The 21,931-nt window shown below is 39.9% G+C and overlaps 1 protein-coding gene across 1 annotated transcript; it reads left to right on the forward strand.

The window, feature by feature from the left end:
* The first annotated feature begins 272 nt into the window (after positions 1 to 272).
* c7h11orf65 (chromosome 7 C11orf65 homolog) lies at positions 273 to 20,703 on the forward strand. The gene is made up of 10 exons (XM_078403092.1): positions 273 to 326; positions 3,520 to 3,623; positions 6,936 to 7,122; positions 9,678 to 9,770; positions 11,518 to 11,571; positions 12,891 to 13,109; positions 14,189 to 14,325; positions 16,338 to 16,508; positions 17,291 to 17,346; positions 20,332 to 20,703. The coding sequence occupies exons 2-9, from the start codon at positions 3,589 to 3,591 to the stop codon at positions 17,343 to 17,345; spliced, it is 951 nt and encodes a 316-aa protein (XP_078259218.1). The 5' UTR covers positions 273 to 326; positions 3,520 to 3,588; the 3' UTR covers position 17,346; positions 20,332 to 20,703.
* Positions 20,704 to 21,931: the final 1,228 nt, after the last annotated feature.

Genomic DNA, 21,931 nt, shown 5'->3' on the forward strand with positions numbered 1-21,931 from the left:
TCCTAATATTTTTGGCAATCATTCCACTTTTTTAAGGCACTTTGGAAAGAGTGCAAGGCTGAGTAACAGAGGACATTGCAGGGAGGGGGGCAATTTGTGTAGGAAGGAACTGTAGATGTTGCTTTACAGGGAAGACTAATAATATATGACTTGCCCAGAGCGCCGCCTCGTTGACATCCCCCTCCCCTCCTGCCCCCCCTCCCCCGCTAGAGCCGTCAGTGACGGCGTGGCCGGGAGTTACCATAGCGACGGGACGCTCCTCGGCAGCGCTGCAAATACACTCGCCCCAGCAATGTGCTGAAGTTATCCTGCTACAAATAACACAGGTACAGCATTAAATATGCACTTTGTTTCATTTTGCTTTAGCATGCCATGTTCATACGTTCATAAGTTCTAGGAGCAGAATTAGGCCATTCGGCCCATCAAGTCTACTTACTCTGCCATTCAATCATGGCTGGTCTATCTTTCCCTCTCAACCCCATTCTCCTGCCTTCTCCCCATAACCCCTGATATCCTTACTAATCAACAATCTATCAATCTCCATCATAGAAATAGCCATTGACGACCTCCACAGCAGTCTGTAGCAATGTATCCAATTGTAGGTCAAGCTCCCCCCTTTAATCTCCTCGCCCCTCCCTTCCCCCCCCCCTCCCCTCCCCTCCCCTCCCCTCCCCTGTGCCCCACCTGGACTCCAACCTATCTCTCCCCCCATCTCCCTCCTGCTACTTTTCCTCCCTCTAGTTTTGTAATGATAGAAACTGTACCCGACATTTCCCGCTGCAGAAAAAGGCAGCGAGTGCAGGACGGTAACAGAGACATTAAATGCAGCAAGAAGGAGAGGGACGACGGTCAGGGACGACCGGAATGGAAGTGACGGCTGCAATGAGTGGGCCTTTGTGGCCAGCAGCAGCTGGGAATGTAAAGTGACAGAATGCGAAAATGGTGCATTGTGTACTAACCGAGGTATTGTGCTTATATGTATGATGATAGTCTTGCTGGTCTGCAGGCAAAAAAGCTACTTCATGGTACCTTGGTACATGTGATAATAAAGAGACCATTCAATCCTGTCTTACATCTTCTGCTCTTATCACTGGTCTTTGTTCCAACCATTTGCCTGACAACCCCCTCTCCCACTCTCACCTGCATCTACCTATTACCCGTGTAGGAAAGAATTGCTGATGCTGGTTTAAACCAAAGATGGACACAAAAAGCTGGAGTAACTCAGCAAGTCAGAAAGCATCTCTTCAGACTGAAGAAGAGTCTGTGTTTCCAAAGGTTGTGGTATCAAATCCTAATCCACCGTAAACTCTAAACCCTAGAGTCTTTCCGCTGACTGGTTAGCTTTTCACTGTACCTTAGTATACGTCATAATAAACAACTAACTAGTTGACAATATGTTGAATGCTTACTACATTGCTGGAGGAGCCATCTTTTTGAGAGGATATTAAAGCTGTCTTGAAAATGAGAGAACATTATTCTGTGGATGTTAATTATATGTCAATGAGCATAATTTATATGGACAATTCAGTTGTTATTACATTGTTGCTGGCACAATTTTTTTTGTCACCTTTCCTGCATTACATTTCCTCTCTCGGGACAGTACAAAAAATATGTATTTATTTTTGAAAAATAAACTCTGTGCCTTCCATTTTGCATAACATCTCTGATGCCCTCCAATCGTTTTCAGTTTCCTGGTCCAATCTAAATAATTTTCACCATGAATGAACAATCATACCAATCTCCACCCCAAGCATCTTTTACTTCTCCTTCGACAGGACAAACCAGTTCCCTTCCATCAGTAGAAAAAGGGGACCACAGATATCTTGGTGTATCAAAAGTTCTAATTAAGTTAACAACTGATTTTAACCATAACTTCCATTAAATTTTGTCCCATGATATATGTTGAAACATCAAAATACACTGCATAGAATCAAATGACTATATTGTTACCAGTCAGTTGATAGCTTGAGCAAATTGTGAATTTGCTATATTGCAGTGTTTATTAATGTCAATTAAGATGACATTGGCATTATAATGAAAAATGAATGCTTAACTACAGAAGGGGTGATGAAAGCTGAGACTCTGAACAGGTCCCTCTACAGTAGTCCTAATCCTCTATGCTCTGTATACACACGACTGCACTCCTATCCACTCCTCCAATTCAATCATCAAATTTACAGACGACACAACTGTGGTCGGTCTGATCACTGGAGAAGAGGAGTCTGCATACAGAGACGAGGTCTGTGCTCTGTCCAAATGGTGCAACGCAAACAACCTAGCACTGAATACCAGTAAGACAAAAGAAATGGTACTGGACTTTAGGAGACACAGAACTTTACCCCACTTCTTATAAATGGGGAGGAAATGGAGAGGGTCTCCACCTTCAAGTTCCTGGGGACCATCATCTCCCAGGACCTCTCCTGGACTGCAGCGGTAGTTAAAAAGTCACAGCAGAGACTGCACTTTTTAAGACTGCTCCGAAAAAACAAACTGAAGGAGAATCTGCCGGTGACGTTCTACCGCTCCACCATTGAGAGCGTACTGGCATACTGCACCATAGTGTGGTATGCTGGCTGCTCAGCTGCAGACCTGAAGGCCCTCCAGAAGGCTATTAAGACAGCAGAGAAAATTATCGGCTGTCCACTGCCTTCTCTGGAGGACAAATCCAGCTAGCGTTGTCCAGACAGGGCCAGGAATATAATTAAGGACAGCACACACCCAGGATATGAACTGTTTGCTCTCCTGCCCTCTGGGAGGCGCTACAGGAGCCTAAGGACCAGAACAAACCGACTTAAAAACAGTTTCTTTCCCTGGGCCATAAGAACTGTGAATGGAAATACTTGACTTGATGTAACTTTCACTTTCTTTGCACTTTTTTTTAATATACAGCATCTTAGGTGCAAAACTCATTTATTATTTATTAGTTTTTATTGCTTTTTATTGATGTTGGTACTTATTGTATTGGTTCTTATGTTTGTGCGATTGTTTTTGAAAGATTTGCACTGTCACACTGTTTCAGATGTAACACTTTTAATTTTGTTGTACTGCTCGTACAATGACAATAAAGGCATTCTAAAAATTCTATTCAAATAAATTATTTTCCATTAATATCACTTATATTGTAAAATGGTTACCAAACATTAAAATACATTTGGATGAAAAGATATTTGAATAGGTACATGGACAGGAATTGTTTTGAGGGAATTGTGCCAAACGACTCACTTAGATGGGCATCTAGGTCGGCATGGACATGTTGGGGTGAAGCAGTGGTTTCCATGCTGTATGATTATGATTCTATCAGCAGTAATTATATTTGGTTGAATGTCCCTTTGATAATATGGAACAATGTCACAAATAATTTGGATTTATATAAAATTTATTGACAATATCATCAGCAACTAATATCCATTCAATAAATGTTTCATTGCAAATTAACACCAGGTATTTCCCCCAAATGTCATAATGTTTTTTAAAATTGTGATTGTGTTATTGGTTATTTAAATATCTTATATTCATTAGATATCCAAAATGATGGCATTTTAATAATAATTACTAATGTAATGAAGTCATCCTTGAAGTAAACAAGACATGAGTGAAGGGGTCGCACAAGTTATCAATGGCTGGTAAGAAACAATTTAAACATTTTAGGCATTTTATAGTGGCTCTATTATCTTAACAGATCATTCATAACCCAGTTGTGGATACTCTGAAAGTTTTTATACCTGACCTTCCAAATAAAAATTTTAAAAATGAATCAAATACTGAATCAAGCATGGAACCCTGGACAAAATCTGGCAGATTCATTTTAATCCCGATAAATGTGTGGTGCCTTTGAGTGCAGACAACAGCAACTGTGTGTCCATGACTGGCGGAGTGTATGTTCGAGGCTGTTGAAGGCAAAAGGGTGTATGAGTTATGATTCATGAGCAGGCACAGTGAAGCTATCGCAGAAATAAGATAGAGTATAAAAATTTATTGTCAAGAAAATTATATATTTAAAATAAATTTATAATTGGAGTAAATAGTATACTTTCTTTGTAGAGGGTTAATGTCAGATCTAGAAAATAACATCTAGTTATGTCTGGTCACCTGAGGGGAGATAGAGCAATCTATGATAAGTTCAGGGAAGGCTATCCCAATTAATGCCCAGTTAAAGGTTCTTATGTTACCAGGGAAAACTAGAGAGCTTTTATTAGTTCTGGCAAAGAATAGAATTGTGAGCAAGTGGAATTCAGGTTTTCAATCGAATGAAAAAACAATCACATTTGGTGCTCTGCTAGATAGTTTAGGAAAGCCCAGAGCCCACATTTATAACTTATAGAGTCTATCGGTACACCTGGAATAAGTGGCTAATAGGAAATAATTAGGAAATGTCCCAGAAAATACATTTGATAAATTGGTGAATGATGAGTCATTGTGCCGTTCAGAACTTGCTTAACCAGACATTGGAGTGGAATTTCCCTATATTTTCCTTTAATTGCTGTTATGTCTTTTTTTCCTTTGATTGTTTGCCCAACCCAGAAAGTTAGGTAACATTGTGTACAGAATGGTGGAGTTAGGGTGGGGTGCAAAATTAACCTGAAGGTGTGTAGAAATTGCTTAATGGCAGGATAAGTATAAATCTGCTTATCATTTCCTGTCCCTATTCATATGTTTTGTTTATACCTGCCCATGCAATACATGAAGAATCAATAATTCAAAATCTAAACCCTTTTTCTTAATGCATTGATCAATGGTTAAGATTAAGCCAAATAACAATTTTAAGCAACTGAAGTTTTTATTTGTGTTTGTAGTATTTTACCTTAGAGCGAGGCAATGGTTGAAATACCTACCTTTTATTTATACATATTCCAAACAAAGAGAAACAAAAACATTGTGTACAAATGGCACTAATAGATTTTACATTTCCAATTCTAGTCCGAACAGATGAACTGAACTATGAACACAATTCTTTATTCATAGATGCACCCACTGGGCATTTCACCCACTTATTTATCATGCACCCACTGAGTATTTCCAGCATTTTCTGTTTATCGTTCTAATTCTAATATCTGTACTTGCACTTATTCTTACCAGAACTGAGCTACTCAGATTTACACAGCTATAATTTATGTAGTTCTTATCTCACTTTGAAACAAAGTATTTCTTGGTTTTCTGCTGGAACTAACCCTACTTTCCTACACTACTAAACAAAACAAAATATTTCCACCTGGCGCTCACAGCTGAAGATACCCTACTCAGTGGAAATTAGTAAAATTAAAATGCAGCCATCGTCTGGTTTTTCTTGTTTCAGCAGGCTTTTATGCATGTTAATCGTGGAGTGCCAGGGCACGGAAACAAGTCATTCAATCCCTGCAACTATGAGATAGGAACTCTGTTAGATGCAATACTCTGCTACCCTGATGCCTGGTGTCTCAGTTGATTTCTCCCTTTGATCCCAGCTGCACTTAAAATTGATAACTCATTGCCGCAGAACAGTAGGATGTAATTCAAATACATAATACATGCTAACTTTATCTCAGTAAAACTGCAATGATCAGTAATAACCAGGTGTTGTAAAATGGAAAACTTCAAATTATTATTTAATTCATTAACTAGTGATTGCTTGGGTTTTGTCCGAGTGCTCTGGTTTCCACCCACATCATAAAGACGCGCAGATTGGTAGGTCAATTGGCCTCTGTAAATGGGCCCATGTGTGTACATTTTAGAATCTGGGAAGAGTTGATGGGAATATGGGAAGAGTAGAAAATAGGATGATTGTAGGATTAGTGTGAATGGTAGTTGATTGGTAGTGTTGAGTCAATAGGCTGAAGGGCCTGTTTCCATGCTGTATGACTAACATGCTTTGACTCCTCATTTATGAAAGGATGCTTAACCAGTATATTGTAATCAAGGGAAGGTGATGTGTTCAAGATTACCACATATCTTGCAAATAGCAATAAGGTACATCTCCTCTTTTTGATGATTCCTCTCTTTCAAGGCCTGACAAAGTCACACACACTGAATCAAACATTAATGTTCCATGTTCTAAAGAGATTATGTAACAGTATACAATATTAACAATTCTAAAGTAGGCATCTATATAGGAAATCAGGGAGGGAGTCTGACTGTAACACAGGGTAAAAACAGAGGCACAAGAATGGAGAGCTTTAAGAAACAACCAAAGCAGGAATTGATGATAATTGAGTTCATTGCATCCATTAATATTCCAAATACATGTATAATTGCAGTTAGTTACAAGACCACCTGATATTACTAAACTTAACATAGGCTAATAATGTTGCCTGTTGATATCCAAGTGTTTGGATATCTTTCCTCAGTATCCCTTCCCATGGCTTAGTATTAATTTTTTCAAGATATTGAACCTATTAATACATAAATGCTGCTTAATCTCATAAATTGAATATTTTACATTAATGGATTGTGTTGCTGACTTGAACAAACAGAAACACCATTTAGAATTTTTTTTGGTTTAAATTATGGATGTATGAAATTTGTTAATCTTGTTTCACCTCTTTAATGACTCTCTGGAATTCACAGTGTTTGATATAAACAGTTATTTTTGTAAAAGCTCTCTGCCCAAGGTAGACTTGAAATGCCATTTTAAAGATTTTTTAAAAAATTGCCCTTAACATTTTTAATGCAATTATCCAATGATACTAACTGGACAAATGGGAGGAGCAAAGAAAATGTTTATGTATGCATATTTGTGAACTAACTCAATCAGTGGGTAAAGATTTAGATATGATATACTTTATTCAGTACACCATTTGAAATCTGCTTTTACAAATTCTGACCAGGGCAACAAGAAAGAAAATCAAACAAAAATTGTACATTACTCAGAGTTCAGGAAGGCATCTCAAAATTGCCTTGTGCAAATTGAGCTGCTGTTTACTCACTCATGGACTAATGTTAATTTATTAATATTTTTTAAGCAATGATGCATTCATATTTGGTGGAAATTATGAGGAAGAAGAGAGTCCTGCAGGCAGTAGTGCTGCCAGTGAAATATTTGCAACCGAGATATATGTACGTGAGATGGCTGCAACTGTGAAGCAACAAGCAACTTTGAAATTAGAAAATTCAGCAAGAATAATACAAAGAGCATGGAGAAGGCATATCGTGAGTTTTATCTTATACTAAAATTGACAAAATGCACTGCAGGGATGATATGGTAAATAGGAATATTTTTGAATTTTGTGTCCATGTGCAAATCAATATTATGCCATAGAGGCACAAGAGACTGTAGGTGCTGGAACCTGAAGCCAAGAAAAGGAGAAGCTGGAGGAGGAACTCAGCGGGCCAGGCAGCATCTGTGGAGAGAAATGGACAGTCAACATTTTGGGTCACTGTCGAGTGAGGGGTCTTGAGCAGTTCTGTGCGCAGTTTTGGTCTCCAAATTTGAGGAAGGACATTCTTGCTATTGAGGGAGTGCAGTGTAGGTTCACAAGGTTATTTCCTGTGATGGCGGGACTGTCATATGTTGAAAGAATGGAGCGACTGGGCTTGTATTCACTGGAATTTAGAAGGATGAGAGGGGATCTTATTGAAACATATAAGATTATTAAGGGATTGGACACGCTAGAGGCAGGAAATATGTTTCCGATGTTGGGGGAGTGCAGAACCAAGGGCCACAGTTTAAGAATAAGCGGTAGGCCATTTAGAACGGAGATGAGGAAAATCTTTTTCAACCAGAGAGTTGTGAATCTGTGGAATTCTTTGCCTCAGAAGGCAGAGGAGGCCGATTCTCTGGATGCTTTCAAGAGAGAGTTTGATAGAGCTCTTAAAGATAGTAGAGTCAAGGGATAAGGGGAGAAGGCAGGAACAGGATACTGATTGTGGATGATCAGCCATGATCACAGTGAATGGTGGTGCTGGCTCGAAGGGCCAAATGGCCTCCTCCTGCACCTATTGTCTATTGTTTATTTTCTATTGCGATCATTTTCAGAACAACTCATGAAACAATGATAAAATGTGACTGGCCACTTCCTATCATGCACTTATTTGGTCTAAATATTTCTTCCCCACCCAACTCTGGGCTTGCAGCAAACACTAACTAAAGACCAACCCTGATATCAATAAAACACGTGGGAAGGGCAGAGCTGTGTGGTTTGGTGAAATAGCCCTACATTTAAGAAGCCCAATGTTAGCACTAAGGCTTCTCCTTATACTTCCCACTGAATTTTGACCCCACCACCGAACATCAGGTCATTGTCTCCCAATCACTGACCTCAGGAGATCTAACCTCCACAGCCTCCAGCCTCTAACTCCCACTGCAATGCACTGCCAACTTCTGCCTCAAGACCCACAAGTAGAATTGTCCTGATGAAGCCATTATTTCAGCCTGTTCTGACCTGAGAAACATTTCTTCCTACCTTGACTTCCGTACTCTTCCTACTCTTTTCCCCCTTTCTATTTATATCCATTTTACATCTCATGGCTACCACCACTTTAACAGTTCCAGGTGCCAATAGGTCAATCCTTACCATAGAATTCCCTTCCCCATCCCATAATATGATGGTCTGAGGTCCTTTCACTCCTTACTTGAACATCAGCCAAACCATTCCTCTTCCACAACTGCTCTCCTTCACCTGGCTGAAATCATTCATACATTGAACAATTCCTCCGTCAGTTCCACTTACTTTCTCCAGATCAACGGCACAGCTGTCATCACAATCAGATCCCTATTTGAGCTTTGCAGCAGATAAGCACTAAATGTGACAGAAGGCAAAGGTCACAACACACTAAAGTTCATCAAAGGTCACAATGGAAGAGACCATCCCATTCTGGACAAACTGGCACCTTTTCAGAGGATTACAGTAAAGGTTGCTTGATGAAAGTAGATGTATGGTCAGCAACAGGCATTGGGACCAATCAGGACCAGATCTAGACACAAGGAACTGCAGATGTTAACTACAAAAATAAGACAAAAAGTGCTGGAGTAACTCAGTGGATCAGGCAGCATCTCTGGAGAACATGGAAGCAATGTTTCGGTCCAGGATCTTTCAGATTGATTATAGTGGGTGGGGAGAAAGGGAGAGAGATTGGGGGCAGGACAAAGCTGGCAAGTGATAGGTGGATACAGGTGAAAGAGGGGATGTGTTTGATTGGTAGATGGTTGGACAAAGGCCAGAGATGAAAAGACACCAAGTGTGAGATAAGGAGACAAGGATAAAAGAGGCATAAAGTGTGAATCCAGAGAAAGGAATCTAGGTGGAAGAGGGGGGGGGGGGACGGGGTGGGGGGAGGGAGAAATGGGTAGTATCTAGTGGGGCACAGGGAACAGAGTGGGGGGGGGGGGGGGGGGGAGGGGAGCTGTTTGGAGGTTAATGACCTAAAATTGGAGAATTCAAAGTTCATACCATTGGTTTTTTAAGCTAACCAAGTAGAAGATGCGGAATATCAGGACGAGATCCAGGACAATCTTTTGACCCAAGTATCTGGAACACTTCAAGCCAATGTAAAGCACGCAGAATCTGAAAGGTCATATCATTTTCCGTTAATAAAGAAGGCATGTTCCTGAAATGGCTGAGCTACAGTCACTATGTGCATTTGGTGAAATTAAATACACATTCTATTTTTAAATGTTTGCAGATTATTATCTGATATTTTTTGTTTTGAGAAACATGCATTATTTTTGATTTATTGAATTATGAATCATGATTTTCTGTTTGTAGGACATGCAGCTGTATAAGCATTACAAGAATATGATTAATTTCAGAGGAAAAGGAAACCCTAAGTTCATGATGAAATGTATTAACCCTATTGAGGTAAGAGAAAAAGATGTATTACTAAAAAAATTCAGATTTTCTCACCAAGGTCTTTTTAAATTCAGCCCAGCAGGCTGTGAAGTGTATGGAAAACTGATATATATATATATATCTTTACTTTAGCAGTGAATCATCTGTGAATCAGTGAATCATTGAATCCCCTACCTTCCCCCGCAATGGTTCATGCCAAATATTTGCAAAATAAAAATGTTTTGCTGTGGTTTTGTTTGTCTAAATATTATGAATCATTGCTCTAGTTCAGGGGTGGCCAAACTGCGGCTCGCGAGCTACATGCGGCTCTTTGACCTTTAATATGTGGCTCGTGGAAATATGTTGGCTGAGCTCCTTTTTTCATCACAGTTAATATAAAAGGTAAATAAGAAAAAAATTCAAGCTTTATAATTATTTACTGGGTATGAATTGAGACCCCATTGGAATAAAACGTAAGTTTAATGTTCATGGTTAGTAAAAATATATAAGTTCATGTCTTGCGGCTTTTTTGTTCATGTCTTGCGGCTCTCAAACATCTGAACTTTATCGTATGTGGCTCTTACATTAAGCAAGTTTGGCCACCCCTGCTCTAGTTCATCATCACAATGTGCAAACCAAGGTACATGGTGCAATCTAAACAAGGCCCATGGCAGATCATTACTGAGGGTAGGGTTGTGGTTCGGGTTGCAGAGTGGTTCAGGAGCCTAGTGGTTAATGGGATGAAACTGATTTTGAACCTGGAGGACATGGTTCTTAGACTCCTGTACCTTTTTCCCAAAAGAAGTACTGAGATGAGTGTGTGGCCAGGGTGGTGTGCATCTTTGATATTAGCTGCCTCAGATATTGAGCAGCATAGTGGTGCAGTGGTAGAGTTGCAGCATTACTGCACTAGAGACCCAGGTTTGATCCTGACTATGTGTGCTGTCTGTATGAAATTTGTATGTTCTCCCTAAAACTGCATGGGTTTTCTCTGGCTGCTCTGGTTTTCTGTCACACTCCCAAGATGTACAAGTTTGTAAGTTAATTAGTTTCTGTAAATTGTAAATAGCCCTTAGTGTGTAGGATAGTCCTAGTGTATGGGGTGATCGCTGGTCGATGCGGACTCGGTGGGCCAAAGGGCCTGTTTCCATGTTGTATCTCTAAAGTGCTAAAGCTGCCTTTTTGAGGCAGCGCTTCCTGGAGATCCTTTCTATGGTGGGAAGGTGAATACCTGTGATGGACCAGGCAATGTTCACCACTTCCTGCAGCCTCTTTCTTTCATGGCTGTTGGAGTTACCGAACCAGGTCATGATGCAACCAGTTAGTATGCTCTCTACCATTCGTTTTCAATCGTTTTCACCCAACAAACAGCTAACAATGGCCTATTTCCTTTATCATCGTTACTTTTTTGCATATCTTTCATTCATTGTTCTTTATCTCTCTACATCATCGTCTATTTCTCTCATTTTCCTTATCCCTAACCAGTTTGAAGAAAGGTCTTGACCCGAAATGTCACTCATTCCTTCTCTCCAGAGATGCTGCCTGTCCCACTGAGTTACTCCAGCTTTTTGTGTCTATCTTCAATAGGCGTGGATTGTTTGGGTTGCTGAAGGGTTGCAAATAGAAATGCAATTTGTGCAAATCATCAGTGGACATTTCTACCTCTAAATTATCTTCGACGAAAGGTAATTGATGAAGGTTGAGAAAAATCTATCAATGAGAAATTTGGAAAGTTGCCATTGTCTAATCTCAATCCATTGTTCCTATACATTCACAGGCAGATTTACTGGACAGTGCGGCTGGAGTTCATGTGCGATTCAGACTGGGGGGAGTAAGTCATTTTTGTTAGCCGTGATTGAAATGAATACTATTTTTGCCCATGCATACTCAGTGCTGTCGCCTTTTAGGCATTGTGTGTGTGTTTGTGTATGGAAATAGAATTCTGTACTAATAAATACAGCCATTTTACACAGGGGTTATGTTCCTGAAAAGCAGTGCATTTATCAAAAATACACAAATTAAAAACATTTTTACCTTAGGAATGTATGTAAATGGTACAGATTAGGGGAAAATATGACCTGTAACCCACACCTTGGTGTTTGAAAAGAAATGAACTGGTAAGTGTTTTTTTACATAGTTTTTGAGAGCATGGGGTTTGCAGAATGTTACTCAAGCACTGATTTTAATTTAAGTAGTCTGAAGAATGGTCCCAACTCAAAACATCACCTATTCATGTTCTCCGGAGATGTTGCCTGACCTGCTGAATTACTCCAGCACTTTGTGTCTTTCTTTGGTATAAACGAGCATCTGCAGTTCCTTATTATTACACTGCTGTCATGTTAGGCATTACCCCCCAACAGTAAGGTGTTACGATCCTTAGAGGCCTTGAAGCCAGGTGGCGTTTTGTCCTCGCGAGAGAGAGATTAACCATGAATGGAAAATGTGCTAATCTTGAACAAATTCTCTCAATAATTAAAGACTGATTTCTACACAGGGTGACTTCAGTGGGGAACTTCCATCTGCCTTTAAGCACAGAAATTTGTGTTTTTATGTGATCTTCCTTTTGTTTGAATTAATGGGAACTTGGCTGATATTTCAATATTATTTGCAATTGAAATTCCCATCAGTGCTACAAAGACAGAAATTTGTCCCCTACCAATATAAAAAAGCAGTATTTTCTTTATCTAGGTAACCACATATTTCATCTTTTCTTTCCTGAAAACCTCAGCTTCTGACACAAATTTCTGAATATATTTCTCAATATTTGTCTTGAAACAGAAAACAGCCCTGGTCACAATTCTTTGTTGTGCGTGTGCACACACGCACACATGCGCACACATGCGCACACACAAGGGCACACTCATACGCACACAGAAACACACAGACACACATGCACACACTCAGAGCCACACACATGCAACAGATACATGCACGCATACGCGCACACACACACACACACACACCCTTTTATACAAACACAATGCAGAATTCTTGATTCTGTAATGTTCTCATTTGCTCTGTTATCTGTTGTTATGGGTTCTCCACATTATAAAATTTGATGGCATCCATTTGTACCAGTGTTTAGAAATAGTGGGCACATTTTGTTAATGTAATTCAATCTAAATTGATTCTTCCTGGTCTGATTTAAAGGAAACATTTCCTCCAAAAATCTACTACAAAATATTCACGCACCGCCCGATTGTGGATTTGTGTGCAAACAGTCCTAAAGACTATACCAATCCTGCAGTGAAACAGAAAGTACCCAGGCAAGTTCATAACCATAATAATCTTGTCAAAACTCAAGAAGATAATCGTAGTGGATGGTACAAACGAAAAGAGAATAATGATTGGAGAAGTCTTTCAGACAAGGTAAAAAAATCACTAAACATTTTCCTGAGATATGATGTTTATAGTTGCACATACGTTCATAAAATGAATCTTGAGGTTGGTGGCCCTTAATTATTGTGAAAAGCAGGGCAATTAAACCCAATGCTGCCTCAGAGACCAGAAATGGGTAATCATTGATATTTCAAGATTGTGGTGTTGTAAGCTGTTCCAGAGAGAGTTACCCAAGAAGTAATTTGATATGTGGATGAGATTTTTAAAAATAGATCATTACATAAAGCCACTGTTGAACATCGCGTGTGGGAATGGTGGGTGTACCCATCTTGTTGTGAGTTAGGATGTTTACTTTTTTTACTTTAGAGATACAGCACGGAAACGGTCCCTGAGTCTGCCCCGATCAGCGATCACCCCATTCACTAACACTAGCCTACATACCAGGGACAGTCTACAATTTTACCGTAGCCAATTCACGCACAAACCTGTACGTCTTTGGAGTGTGGACCCATGGGTCATAGGGAGAATGTACAAACTCCGTACAGAGAGCACCCACAGTCAGGATCGAACCCTGGTCTCTGGTGCAGTAAGGCAGCAACTCTACCATTGCGCCATTGTGCCGCCCTGATGATTGACAGAGTTTGGGATAATCTTAAGCTTATGAAGTTGGAGGTTGGCCAGGAGTGAAGTCTAATAGTAATGAAGGCAACTTCAAAAGTATAAAAATGGAGGAGAATTAAGCAAAACTAATATATGGAGAACAAGGCAGCACAAGAAGAATATTTTAAAAGATACTTACCCTTACATGCTCTGCAAGGGTCATACCCTTACATGATCTGTTAAACAAAAAGCACGGGTTTGTTGAATTGCATTAATCATGTAGGTTGGGTTTTTCAGAATAAGAGGCTGCATTTGTTCAAAATTAGATGTGATTGTGCTAGTCCATGATGTGTATGTCATATCCATTTTGTGACTCACTGAGGGAAGTCTCATCGAAAAGCTTTAAATGAATGTTATCCACAATTTAATAAATTATTAGTACTTTTAATTTAAATATGGGAACATGAGAACTTTATCTGTTAATTAGCTTTCGTTTGTGTCTTGGTCAGTACCTTGGAACCACCACAGATTACTTGCAGTTTGAGCCGACCAGAAAGACAACAGTATTTCATCATTGCATAGCCCAGAGACGACAGGATGTCATGAAAAAGCAAAAACAGAGGAAAATTGAATGGATGAAAAAAATGTGAGTTTAAAGAAAAGTTTTTGCAATTCAATCAGGACTGGATGAAGTCCTCCGTGGTAACAGAAAATACAAGAGTGCTAAATTTTTCCTGCATCGAAAGAACAATATTCAAACAAGGCTTTCTGTCAGCCACCAAATCAAATTTTCAGCAATCTTCAGCAAAGCAATGTTTTGAAGGAAAACAGTTAGAAGCCAAATAAGACACAAAGTACTGCAGTAACTCAACGGGTCAGCCAGTGTTTTAGGAGATGATGGAAAGGCGATGTTTCAACTACGGGCAGCCTAGGCAACCATTTTGCCAAACACTTGAGCATGGCCCACCCAAGACCAACTGGATCTCCAGGTTATTAATCACTTTCACTCCAACTTCCCATTCCCATACTGACCTTTCTGCACTGGGTCTCCTCCATTGCCAGAGTGAGGCCGCATGCAAACTGGAGGAACAGCACCTCATATTCCACTTGAGTAGTTTACAACCTAACAGTATGAACGTTGAATTATCCAATTTTAGGTAACTAACCTACAATCACACTGTCTTTTCCCCCTTATCTGCCAGACTTTGTCTTGCCCCCCATCTCTTCCAGCTTTCTCCCCCTCTTCTTACAATTAGTCTGAAGAAGGGTCCTGACCTGAAATGATGCCTATCCATGCTCTCCAGCGATGCTACCTAAGCCATTGAGTTACTCTAGCATTTTCTGTCTTTTTTTGTAAATGCAACATTGGAATGGGAATTAGATGTAAGATGCAATGGAACCACAGAAACAAAGAGGATAAAAGCAGTTATGTAGACAGGTTCATATACAAGCAGCTCTAAGTTTTGTTGAGAATTGGTGTGGGGTCTCACATCGATCGTTCAGCAGTTTTATCTCCCAAGCTATTTCCATATATTGCTCCCTCACGACCCTGGCCTTATACAGTATATCTCCCGTTACTGTATCATTATGTTATGAATGTTTTTAAACCTTCTCTGCCGTGGACAGGACAGCAAAAAATGCACACCAATGCCTCGACTTCATCAGGAGACTGAGGAAATTCGGAGTGTCTCCAATGACTCCTACAAACTTCTACAGATGCACCCTAGAAAGAATACTATTGGCTTGCATCATAACTTGGTTTGGAAATAGTTCTGTCAAGACCCCACAAAATTGCAGAGAGATATAGATGTATTCTAGTTCATCATACAGACCAATCTCCCTGCCATTGTTCCACATTGCCTCGGGAAAGCAGCCAACATAATCAAGCTTTCCCACACCATTCCTTCTTCTCCCCGTTCCCATTAGGCAGAAGATACAGAGAAGGGTCTCGACCTGAAACATCATCCATTACTTCTCTCCAGAGATGCTGCCTGTCCCACTGCATTGCTCCAGCTTTTTGTGTCTATCTTACAGAAGATACAGAAGCTTGTTTTATATACAAAAGTGTGTGCCCACCAGACTCAGGAACAGTTTCTTCCCCTCTGTTATCAGACTTCTGAATAGTCCGTCCATTAGCTAGGGTACAGCCCTGTTTTTCCAACCTACCTCATTATGGACATTGGACTTTTTCTTTGGACTGTTTCGCAACAATGCTGAGAACTATATATTGCACTCTGGTATTTTTGTCTTTGCTCTGCCTTTTGTACTTGTGTTTAGCTTGATTGTATTCATCTATAGTATTGTCTGATTTGACCGGTCAGCACGCAAACAAAAGCATTTCACTATATCCTGGTACACGTGACAATAATAAACCTAAACCATCCTCCACCCCCAGATAACAATTTCCAACAGAAAACCCCTACAGCTCTCAATATGTCTACATCTGACCAGCATTCAGGTTCCTACTGCTAAAGTGATGCAAGCAGAGTAAACCCTGACAAATGGTGTCACCCGTTTGGCCTTTCCTTGTTTAAAGAAGGCAGAGAGGCCAATCACATTTGGATTGTTAAGTTAAGAGAAATATCTTGCAAGTCTTGCAGTCACAATGCAAGCTGGCGAAAGGCTTTCTGTTTTCCATGTCAATTTATTGCCTTCTAGGTACCAAGAGGGCATACTGCAGGCTCAAACACAGGATCCAAATGCAGCTGTTTTAGTGCAAAGAGCAACAGAGGGAGTAATCAACAGTCTAGAACAACATGGTCCGAATGCAGTCCTAGACTGGGAAGTGGATGAGCTAATTGAATGGACCAATGCACTGAATTTTGAAAAGTAAATGAATTATATTTAATTTCAAATAAATAAATTACAGTTATAGCTGTTGGAGCTAGAGTTAGGTTCACAATGTACATGTAAGGTTTGTCATTACAGTATGCTTTACAGTCTGTATGGGTTAATTTGGGGTTTTACTCCACGTTCCTTCATGGCATGCACATTATTTTTAAGCAGTAGCACTGTAATCATTTTTGACTAAAATGATCATTTCATCAGTCTTGGGATATGAACATCACACCATTCCCTCACAGATACTGCCTGATCCACTGAGTTCCTCCAGCATTTGGTGTTTTGCTCAAGATTCCAGCAGTTTCAGATGTCTCCTTTCTGTTATATTCAGGAGTTATGGGGAGAAGGTAGGAGAATGGGGTTGAGTGGGAAAGATAAATCAGCCATGATTGAATGGCAGAGTAGACTCGATGGGCCAATGGCTTATTTCTGCTCCAATAATTTATGAACTTATAAACTTATTTCCTGTTTCAAAGCAAAGCAGCGGGATTCTTTGAAGCTTTCACATCCCACCCTCATCCATAGCATCAGAACATTAATGTTCAGTCCTAAACATAAGCACTCTACATGTTAAACATCCAAGGGATGCAGAGGTCATAAAGGTTGCCGGATAACCAATTAGTTCAAAGCAGTGAGATAAATATAAAAATAAGCTCCCAAAAACAGTGTTTGCTGCTTAGTCACTTTATATCTGTCAGAGTATAAATTATACTTCATATAACACTCGTAAATAGAGAATCATTGATAAGTGAAGATTAATTCTTTTTCAGATACTTAATGGACTGGATGGAAATTGCAAGTAGCAATTCTTCTGCAGTTTACTAAGGTACCTCTTTACTTAGATTCAGTATTTCCTGTATAAAAAAATAACATAGTGCTGGAGGAACTCATTGGGTCAGGAAACATTTGCGGAAAGAATGGACAGGCAATATTTTGGGTCAGAATCTATGCTGCCATTCAATCATGGCTGATCTTTCTTTCACTCTCAACCCCATTCTCTTTCCTTCTCCCTACAATGTTTGACACCCTTACTAATCAAGGTAGGTGCCACGGATAATATTATCAATTAGCACTTACACTCGAATGACCTGATCACTGCTGCTCAGCTTGGAATCTGTCAGGATACTCTACCCAGGACCCCATTTCAGTTTTGGTTCAAACATTGGCAAAAGAGCTGAATTCCAGAGTTGACTGTCCCCGATATCAAGGTAGACTTAGACTGAGTGTGGTATTAAGGATCTCTCATAAACCTCAGTGGGAATCAAGGTGATTGCTCCACTAGCCAGAGACCTGCCTGGCACTTAGAGAGATGGCTGAGATTGTTGATAGTTTATCCTTTCAGTCCAGGATTTCCTCAGGACAGTGCCTTAGGCACAACCTGCTACATCAATGATCTTCATTCCACCATATCAAACATGGCTGATTGTATAGTCCATAGTTCCATTCGTGACTCCTTAGATCATGAAGCAATCAGAAATTAAACAAGCCCGGGGCAGCATTCAGGCTTTGGCAGATAAGTGGCTAGACATTTGCCATCCTTGATAACGACATCCTTTTATCATTAATGGGGCTATTAGATCTCCCCATTCAATGGCATGTTGCCGGGGCTGAAGGGTTTGAGTTATAGGAGGAGACAAATAAGCTGGGACTGCTTTCCGTGGAGCACAGGAGGACGAGGTGTGACTTTACAGAGGTTTATAAAATCATGAGGGACATAGGTAAAGGTAGAAAGTTACTGTTTATTCCCAGGGTAGCGGAATTGAAAATTACAGGGCTACAATGCTGAAAACTATATTCTGCACTCCATATCTTCCCCTTAGCTCTACCTATTGGACCTGAATTTGATTTGCTTGTATTTATGTATACTATTATCTTTACTGATTGGATAGCATGGAAAGCAAAGCTTTTCACTGTACCTTGGTGTATATAATAATAAGAAACCTAAGCCTAAACCTGAACCTAGAGGGCATAGACTTAAGCTGAGAGGGCAAAAGATTCAAAAGGGAGCTGAAGAGTAAATTTTTCATACAGAGAGTGGTGGGTATAGGGAACAAGTTGCCAGAGGATGTGTTAGTGGTAGATACAATTGCAGCACTTAAAAGACACTTGGACAGGTTCATGGATAGGACAGGTTTCGAGGGCTGTGGGCCAAATACAGGCACAGGCACATAGAACATGGAAATGTATTGCACAGGAAGAGTCCACACTGTCTATGCCAAACATGATGCCAAGACCAACTCTTATTTACCTGCACATAATCCACATCCCTTCATTCCCTGTGCCTGTCCAAAAGTCCCTTAAAAGTCTCTTAAATTTCAAATCTGCCTCCACCATCACCCCCAACATTCCAGGCGCTCAATATCCTCTGTAAAAAACTTTACCTGCACACCTCCTTTAAAGTTTGCCCCTGCCACCTTAAAGCTTTGCCCTCCAGTCTTTGACATTTCCACCCTAGGTAAAGGTTCTGACTGCGTACCCTGTCTAAGCCTCAAATGGGATTAGCTTTGGTAGGCATCTTGGTCGGCATGGATGGGTTCTGCCGAAGGGCCTGTTTTCATATTGTATGAATCTATGAATCTTTATGAGTAGATGTTGGGCACTGAGCCACCATTGACCAGACATTTACTTTCATTGAGATACAGAAGCCATAAGATATAGACACAAAACTGCTGCTCTATTACTCCATTACTGGTGAAGTTAAAGTCACAGCACAGAGCCAAATAAATATAATTCTTCCTTTTGCAAAATCTCTTAAGTATTGTTTATTGAACATGGAACAATTGCTGGAATAATTCAATTATGATTCACCCTTTGGAATCAATGAACACACTATTAGGCAAACAAGAAACAATGTAAGATAATTAAATATCAATCATCCCCTGATACCTACAAGTGTCCTGTTGTTGACCAAATGAATTTATGTGCTTTAGACAGATGTAATTTGTTTTTAATTCAAGCATGCCATATAGAATATACAAGCACAAAAGTCATTGAACTTTCTCACAAATGTACTGGATATTTTCTTTTTGAGGTAGGGCGATGAAGCAGTGCAGCTGGTGGAGCCACTGCCTCACAGCGCCAGAGACCCAGGTTTGATCCTGATCTCGAGTGCTCTCTGTGTAGAGTTTGCACGATCTCTCTGACCACCAGGGTTTCCTCTGGGCGCTCTGGTTTCTTCCCACAGGCCAAAGATGTGTAGGTTTGTAGGTTAATCAGCCTCTGTAAATTGCCCCTAGTTTGTAGGGAGTGGATGAGAAAGTGCGATAACATAGAACTAGTGTGAACAGTTGGTAGACACAAAATGCAGGAATAACTCAGCGAGACAGGCAGCATCCCTGGAGAGAAGGAATGGGTGACGTTTTGGGTCGAGATCCTTCTTCAGACTCCATTCCTTCAATTTAAACCAACATCTGCAGTTCTTTCCAAAACATAGTGTGAACAGTTGATCGATGGTTGGCATGGGCTTGGTGGTCTGAAGGGCTTGTTTCCATGCAATATCTCTAAAACTGAAACTAAAGTATGTAACGAAAAGACAAGTAACAGTGGATTAAGGAAATGTACTCTATGTTGAGCACATTCTCTTTCTTAAACTACTTTCCCTTTGTATATTGTAATCCATTAGTTACCAATCCGTTTAAAGATTTCATTTTCTGTATATTGTAACCCAAAACGTATTTCCCAAATGCAGTTTGCAATAGCCAAATAAGACAAATAATTGTAAGCTTAAAAAGCTAACGTCTTTAAATAAGGACACTTAGAGACAAATATTCAAAAATTATGCATTCAGTTCCGTTTTTGAATTTATTTATAGAGACAATCCTATCCCTCAGAAAATGGTCTCGGCAGTCTTCTATTTGTAAAGCACAACAATGCATAAGGCAGTGCATTGCTCAGTGCACCTGTTAGCCAAGAAGAAATCAATTGAAGAATCACCAAAAAGCTGTTCCAAGTATAAATTTACTTTCGAATAGTGAAATCACCTAAAAGAACACTTATTTTCTTGGTTGAACATTGATATAGCTGTGGTACTAAAGAATGACCAGGAATTCTTTACAGTGCGCAAGTGTATAATTTGTCATCTATTTACTTTTGTCAAAAGGTCTGGCTTCAAAAAGTGGAGAAATTGTCTCCCTTAATTAAGTATATGTTATATCAGTGTCTTGTAATATTTGTTCACTATTACTTCATGGTTATTCTTCAAAATATTGCAATGGAACTTATGTGTGAAATTATTAAAGTAAATATATATTCTATCTTTGCTCTTAGACTGTACTAGCTTCCAGAAATTTGCTACTGTATTTGCAAAATAAATACAAAATATATAAGCCACCAAAACGGGCAAGTAAGTAAAATTAGCAGATTTTTAAAAACATTCTAATCATAGAGTCATAGGGCATAGGCTCAACTCATCCATGCCAACCAAAATGCCCCTCCAAGCTAGTCCCTTTGCCTGCACCTGGCCCATATCCCTCTAAACCGTTCCTATCCATGTACCTGTCCACATGTCTTTTAAATGTTGTTATTGTCCCTGCTTCAACTACTTCATCTGGAAGCTAATTATATATATTCACCGCACTCAGTGTGAAAAAGTTGCCACTCAGGTTTCTATTAAATATTTTCCCTCTCACCTTAAACCTATGCCCTGTAATTCTTGATTCCCCTACCCAGGGAGAAAGACACCGTGCTTTCTTGCTGGGTATTCCCCTCATGATTTTATAAACATCTATAATATTCTTTGGTCTGAAGAAGGGCCTTGACCGGAAAAGTCACCCAGTCCTTTTCTTCAGTGGGCTGCCTGACTTGCTCAGTTACCACAGCATTTTGTGTCCATCTTCGGTGTAACCTAGCATCTGCAGTTCCTTCCTACATAACCTCTCTATAGCTCAGGCCATCAAATCCTGGCAACATCCTCATGAATCTCTGCATTCTAACTAAACCCATCTCCAAAACCCTGGACCTAGGACTGCAAATTGATCTTTGATCATAGATCACAATCATTCAGGATAGGTGACAAAACATCCTCCAAGATAGTTCTAAACATTGGTTCAAGGATGCATTCTCAGTCCCTTACTGTACAGCCTACACATCTACGACCTGTGGAGCCAAAATATGCTCTAACTCCATTTACAATTTTGCAGATGACACCACTGTCGTGGGCCAGATGGCAAACAATTAAGAGACAGCGTGCAGGAAGGAGATATAGATCCTAGTAACATGGTGTCAAGATTACAACCTTTCCCTTGGTGTCCACAAAATGAAGGAGCAGTCATTGATATCAGGCAGCAGGGTGTATACATCCTAGTCTGTATCAATAGCGCAAAGGGGAGATTGTCAAAAGTTCCTAGGCTAAGTCGAACCAACAATATAATGCTAAGGCTTAATAAGGCACTGCAATATTGTGAACAGTTTTG

Source organism: Rhinoraja longicauda, chromosome 7 (assembly GCF_053455715.1).
Source record: "Rhinoraja longicauda isolate Sanriku21f chromosome 7, sRhiLon1.1, whole genome shotgun sequence".
NCBI classification, from domain to species: Eukaryota; Metazoa; Chordata; class Chondrichthyes; order Rajiformes; family Arhynchobatidae; genus Rhinoraja; species Rhinoraja longicauda.

What these genes read in the sequence shown, in the direction of transcription:
- c7h11orf65 (XM_078403092.1), top strand. Translation starts at nt 3,589, where the DNA reads ATGAGTGAAGGGGTCGCACAAGTTATCAATGGCTG. An exon ending in TGCGATTCAGACTGGGGGGA is followed by an intron (nt 11,572 to 12,890) that starts GTAAGTCATTTT and finishes TCTGATTTAAAG; the next exon opens with GAAACATTTCCTCCAAAAAT. An exon ending in GGAGAAGTCTTTCAGACAAG is followed by an intron (nt 13,110 to 14,188) that starts GTAAAAAAATCA and finishes TGTCTTGGTCAG; the next exon opens with TACCTTGGAACCACCACAGA.